The sequence below is a fragment of the Notothenia rossii genome (assembly GCF_949606895.1).
Source record: "Notothenia rossii genome assembly, chromosome: 7".
NCBI classification, from domain to species: domain Eukaryota; kingdom Metazoa; phylum Chordata; class Actinopteri; order Perciformes; family Nototheniidae; genus Notothenia; species Notothenia rossii.
In genome coordinates this window covers 82,255,438-82,261,725 of record NC_136905.1, presented here as the reverse complement: position 1 = coordinate 82,261,725, position 6,288 = coordinate 82,255,438, and the positions used below count along the sequence as shown (strand labels likewise).

The window sequence follows — 6,288 nt, the reverse complement described above, 5'->3', positions numbered from 1 at the left end:
AGATACTTGGCATCTCATCTTGGGGGCAAGGTCATGAATGTTTGGGCTCAGGCTCTGAGCTGAGGAGACCCTCAGGATGGAGTGAAGGTGTGCGTGTAATATACCGGCGGGCCAGATCTAATAGGAATTTTAAATTATCCTGCGGGCCGAAATTAAATCCAGCAAGGGCCTGATTTGGCCCCCGGGCCTTGAGTTTGACACATGTGGTTTAGGTGTCCCTTTAAAGCGGCAGCTGGTAAAGGTGGGGATAGTTTTAACAACATTATAAACTGCTGAATATTAATCCTATAATTCCATAAGTATGTATTAGTTGATGTATATGTTGTGTTAATAAACTGAATCTTCAAAGTAACCTATTACTTTAGTTACCAAATTATTGAAATAGAATAAAATAGCATCAATTACAACTACTTAAGTAAAGTAGAAGTCAGATCAAATTAGGCAAATGTTCTTAGTTATCTCTTCTCACTTATTCTGCACACACACTTTTATCTGATGTGTGTGTTTCCTGTGTGCGTGTGAGTTTGCATTATTTACTTATACTTTTGAAATTGCGTGCCGACAGGCCCGATGTGCGTTGAGAACTTAATCAGATCTGGTGTTGTTTTTCATTTTCAGCACACGATTCAGGCCTACAAATATATTTTTATTTCCAAGATGTATAGCAACACAGTGTGAGAGATACACACTTGAATTAAAACACATGAATTCACAGAACATTTGAACAATAATCAACAAACATTTGGACACAAAAGACACATTTCAGAAGGAACAGAAGAATAAAAGCAGTTCTCCCTTTGGAGTTGTCAAAAATATTACAAAGCTCTATAAAACATCCTGAATAAAGCTTATAAAGTACATTCAGCTTTCAGAAACAATTTAGTTTATGTGCGTATACGGAACATTTATATAATACCTTAAAATCCACTGAATTCTTGTCGATTTTTTGGGGGGAAATGATTAATGTGGCGGCAGTTTGATAATCTAACAAATGTTAAATAGTGTTGATAATCATTACCAATCATTGCATAATGATAAAGAATATACTGCAACCACATATGGTATTTAATATGTTGTGTATATATTGTATTATAGTAGGGTGTGGTCTAATATAATGTTTTCTCACTTTTTCTACATATTTGACATTGGGTTTTGATGGATCGTCTGTAGATATATATATATATATATATATATATATATACTGTTGATACGTGTATTTACTGTTTATATATGCATTCTTAATCTGCTGCTACTGTAACAAAAATAATTTCCCACTTTGAGATCAGTAAAGAACATCTAATCTAATTTAATCTAAAGTCTCAGGATAAAACTCACCTCAATCAGCAGAGACGGTTTTGATGTAAGAATACATATTTATTGCCAGGAATACCCAAATGAATGTAATGGAGTTTTGGCGATTAGGCCCCGTTGTGCAGGAGTATCATTCGGGAGGGGAGAACCGATCCGATGAAACCCCCCGGGGTCTAGACCCTGGTGGTGAATGGATGGTTGGGGTCCGGTCTGAAGGGAGTGGCTTAGCTTGAACCTGGCTGTGATTAATGGATGGTTGGGTTAGGTCTGAAGGGGAGGGGCTTAACTTAACCCTGGTGGTGGTGAATGGATAGTTGGGTTAGGTCTGAAGGGGAGGGGCTTAGCTTAACCCTGGTGGTGGTGAGTGCAGAGTTGGGTTAGGTCTGAAGGGGAGGGGCTTAGCTTAACCCTGGTGGTGGTGAATGGATAGTTGGGTTCGGTCTGCAGGGGAGGGGCTTAGCTTAACCCTGGAGGTGGTGAATGGATGGTTGGTGTCCGGTCTGAAGGGGAGGAGCTTAGCTTAACCCTGGTGGTGGTGAATGGATAGTTGGGTTAGGTCTGAAGGGGAGGGGCTTAGCTTAGCCCTGGTAGTGGTGAATGGATAGTTGAATCCGGTCTGCAGGGGAGGGGCTTAGCTTGACCCTGGATTCAGAGGGACAGGAGGTGAAAAGGGGTGGACAGGGGTTGCGTCGAGTCACCTGAAATGACAGCTGTCAGAGGGTAGAGTAGATTTAAAGGTTTAGCGGAGCGCTATGATAGGCTTGTGAGAATAGAGCGAAGTGATTGGTTAAGCTGGGGAGTGAATTTCCATGGGAATTAACTGGGAATTTTCTAAATTGAAGGTTGGCTCTTCATAGGGAACTTAAATATAGTTGGGGAAAGTATATTTTAGCATAATCTTGACTAAAACAAACAGATGTCATTCAAGTAAACTTGAATATCCATGCCATAGCACATTGCTTACTGCACGGCTATTGAGACCACACCCCCTCCAGGCACTGTGCATTCCTCGATCACATGCACAGATGGGTAATATTTAACTCAACATTCCTGTTTTCGTTCTTCAATTAAAGAAATAATTGTTCAATAAAATAATAAAAACTTGTTCTGTTCTACTTTAAAAAATTAAAAAAATTAAAAATCTGTTGATATGTCATGTTTTTTGTTTAATCGAATATTTCCAAAATTCCCCAGCTTAACTTCCCATGGAAACTTTACCGGAAATGTTCCGCCCCTTTGCAACCCTAGGAGTGACGCCCCCGATCACTTATTGAGAGGAGAGAGAGTAGTAACATGGAAATAGTAAATGAATGAGTAAAGACGGTCTTCCTGGTTGAACTTGCGCTGAGCTTCATTTGTATGATTAGGGTTTTTTCCCAGTTTACCATCAGTGTGTTTCTGGAACGGTCTCTCACTGGATTTGGTTCAGCTCCCGAGCTTTATTCCTCTTATTCCTCTTCCGAATTTTGATGATCCACTGGATGGTGAGTTTGGCAAAGTTAGCGGCTTTGAACAGAGCCATGAAGACGCCGCAGAGGATGGCCACGGAGTTCCAGGGATTAGCCGTCACAATCTGTCCGTAAATAGGGAACGTTTGGGTTAAAGGGGACCTATTATGCAAAATCCACTTGTTCATGTATTTTATACATCAACATGTGTCCCCTCTTCTTCATGTCTTTTATACATCAACATGTGTCCCCTCTTCTTCATGTCTCTTCTACATCAACATGTGTCCCCTCTTCTCCATGTCTCTTCTACATCAATATGTGTCCCCTCTCCTTCATGTCTCTTCTACATCAACATGTGTCCCCTCTCCTTCATGTCTCTTCTACATCAACATGTGTCCCCTCTTCTTCATGTCACTTCTACATCAACTTGTGTCCCCTCTTCTTCATGTCTTTTATACATCAACTTGTGTCCCCTCTTCTTCATGTCTCTTCTACATCAACATGTGTCCCCTCTTCTCCATGTCTCTTCTACATCAACATGTGTCCCCTCTTCTCCATGTCTCTTCTACATCAACATGTGTCCCCTCTCCTTCATGTCTCTTCTACATCAACATGTGTCCCCTCTTCTTCATGTCACTTCTACATCAACTTGTGTCCCCTCTTCTTCATGTCTTTTATACATCAACTTGTGTCCCCTCTTCTTCATGTCTCTTCTACATGAACTTGTGTCCCCTCTTCTTCATGTCTCTTCTACATCAACATGTGTCCCCTCTTCTTCATGTCTCTTCTACATCAACATGTGTCCCCTCTTCTTCATGTCTCTTCTACATCAACATGTGTCCCCTCTACTTCATGTCTCTTCTACATCAACATGTGTCCCCTCTTCTCCATGTCTCTTCTACATCAACATGTGTCCCCTCTTCTTCATGTCTCTTCTACATCAACTTGTGTCCCCTCTTCTTCATGTCTTTTATACATCAACATGTGTCCCCTCTTCTTCATGTCTCTTCTACATCAACATGTGTCCCCTCTTCTTCATGTCTCTTCTACATCAACTTGTGTTCCCTCTTCTTCATGTCTTTTATACATCAACATGTGTCCCCTCTTCTTCATGTCTCTTCTACATCAACATGTGTCCCCTCTTCTTCATGTCTCTTCTACATCAACATGTGTCCCCTCTTCTTCATGTCTCTTCTACATCAACATGTGTCCCCTCTTCTCCATGTCTCTTCTACATGAACTTGTGTCCCCTCTTCTTCATGTCTCTTCTACATCAACATGTGTCCCCTCTTCTTCATGTCTCTTCTACATCAACATGTGTCCCGTCTTCTTCATGTCTCTTCTACATCAACATGTGTCCCCTCTACTTCATGTCTCTTCTACATCAACATGTGTCCCCTCTTCTCCATGTCTCTTCTACATCAACATGTGTCCCCTCTCCTTCATGTCTCTTCTACATCAACATGTGTCCCCTCTTCTTCATGTCTCTTCTACATCAACATGTGTCCCCTCTTCTCCATGTCTCTTCTACATCAACATGTGTCCCCTCTTCTTCATGTCTCTTCTACATCAACATGTGTCCCCTCTTCTTCATGTCTCTACTACATCAACATGTGTCCCCTCTTCTTCATGTCTCTTCTACATGAACTTGTGTCCCCTCTTCTTCATGTCTCTTCTACATGAACTTGTGTCCCCTCTTCTTCATGTCTCTTCTACATCAACATGTGTCCCCTCTTCTTCATGTCTCTTCTACATCAACATGTGTCCCCTCTTCTCCATGTCTCTTCTACATCAACATGTGTCCCCTCTTCTTCATGTCTCTTCTACATCAACATGTGTCCCCTCTTCTTCATGTCTCTACTACATCAACATGTGTCCCCTCTTCTTCATGTCTCTTCTACATGAACTTGTGTCCCCTCTTCTTCATGTCTCTTCTACATCAACATGTGTCCCCTCTTCTCCATGTCTCTTCTACATGAACTTGTGTCCCCTCTTCTTCATGTCTCTTCTACATCAACATGTGTCCCCTCTTCTTCATGTCTCTTCTACATCAACATGTGTCCCCTCTTCTTCATTTCTCTTCTACATCAACATGTGTCCCCTCTTCTTCATGTCTCTTCTACATGAACTTGTGTCCCCTCTTCTTCATGTCTCTTCTACATCAACATGTGTCCCCTCTTCTTCATGTCTCTTCTACATCAACATGTGTCCCCTCTTCTTCATGTCTCTTCTACATCAACATGTGTCCCCTCTGTGTAAAGACACTCTGAAAGTTTCAGGAACAAAGATTCTCTCTCTTTTTGATCCATTTCTATAAAAACCTGTCTGAAAATGAGCTGATCAGATTTTGGCCACTTTATGATGTCATAACGATGTATTGTCTTGTGTAACCATTAGCCAATCAGCAACCAAGTTAACCAACCCCCCCCCCCCCCCCCCCCCCCCTTATCACCTGAATCTCCTCCTAGAGCACCATTGAATTCTTTTTAACCAAATGTTTCTCAGAGGGGCGTGGGGAGGGGCTCCTTATTTTCATCTAAAGTAACAGACAGAGAATCAGCACTTTGGAAACAGGGCTGAAACAGAGGGGATTATGGGTAATGCTGAAATGATCTGTTTGGTGTTTCAGCCAATCAGAGACGTTTTGTGTATATATGTGAGACCTGTAATATATTGATGAAAAACAGTATAATAGGGGACCTTTAAATATTGATAAACGGAGATGTTGTAAAAAGGGTAAAGAGACGTGGAGAACTCACCAGTCGGATGTCCTGCATGAAGGCATCGCGCCATTCAAAAACGGCAAAGAACAGCTGGTTGTTTTTTTCCGAGTCCGGCCTTTTGTCGTTGAATTTCACCACAGCGGACTGGAAAATACAAGATACATGAGAAAATAATTATTTAAAAAAACACTTGATGTATTTATTTATAATGATAATAATAAGATATAAATACCTCTTGCCGAAACTCCACCGCCTCGTGGCTTTTCCCGGACGTCCTCACCAGAGACATCTTGACCCAAGTCCTGAATCCTCCAGAGAACGTCCACATGGAGTAGTTCCTCTCACACTCCCTCATGAAGTCAGACTTATTTTCACTGGAGAGTCAAGAATCACGGAGGGTTAAAACACAAGGAGATGTGGGAAGTAGTGGAGTACAAATACTTTGTTACTGTACTTAAGTACATTTTTCTGGTATCAGTACTTTGCTTATTTTTCTGACGACTTTTTACTTCTTACATTTTGAACACAAATACTTATACTTTCTACTTCTTGCATGTTGAACACAAATACCTGTACTTTCTACTTCTTACATGTTGAACCCAAATACCTGTACTTTCTACTTCTTACATGTTGAACCCAAATACCTGTACTTTCTATTTCTTACATGTTGAACCCAAATACCTGTACTTTCTACTTCTTACATGTTGAACCCAAATACCTGTACTTTCTACTTCTTACATGTTGAACTCAAATACCTGTACTTTCTACTTCTAACATGTTGAACACAAATACCTGTACTTTCTACT

General features: G+C 41.0%; 1 protein-coding gene across 2 annotated transcripts in view; it reads right to left on the bottom strand.

Annotated features, from left to right (window-relative positions):
• Window positions 1–625: 625 nt before the first annotated feature.
• The window catches only part of pacc1 (proton activated chloride channel 1), a 12,948-nt gene continuing 7,285 nt past the window's right edge, over window positions 626–6,288 (bottom strand). The window contains exons 6-9 of one of the 2 annotated variants that reach the window (XM_079694246.1): window positions 5,715–5,856; window positions 5,519–5,626; window positions 2,697–2,884; window positions 626–2,009 (exon numbers count right to left, since the gene is read on the bottom strand). In XM_079694246.1, coding sequence (XP_079550372.1) covers window positions 2,723–2,884; window positions 5,519–5,626; window positions 5,715–5,856 — 412 coding nt within the window. In that variant the 3' untranslated portion in view covers window positions 626–2,009; window positions 2,697–2,722. The remainder of the gene's footprint in view (window positions 2,010–2,696; window positions 2,885–5,518; window positions 5,627–5,714; window positions 5,857–6,288) is intronic. The other variant, XM_079694247.1, reaches the window with a different exon arrangement.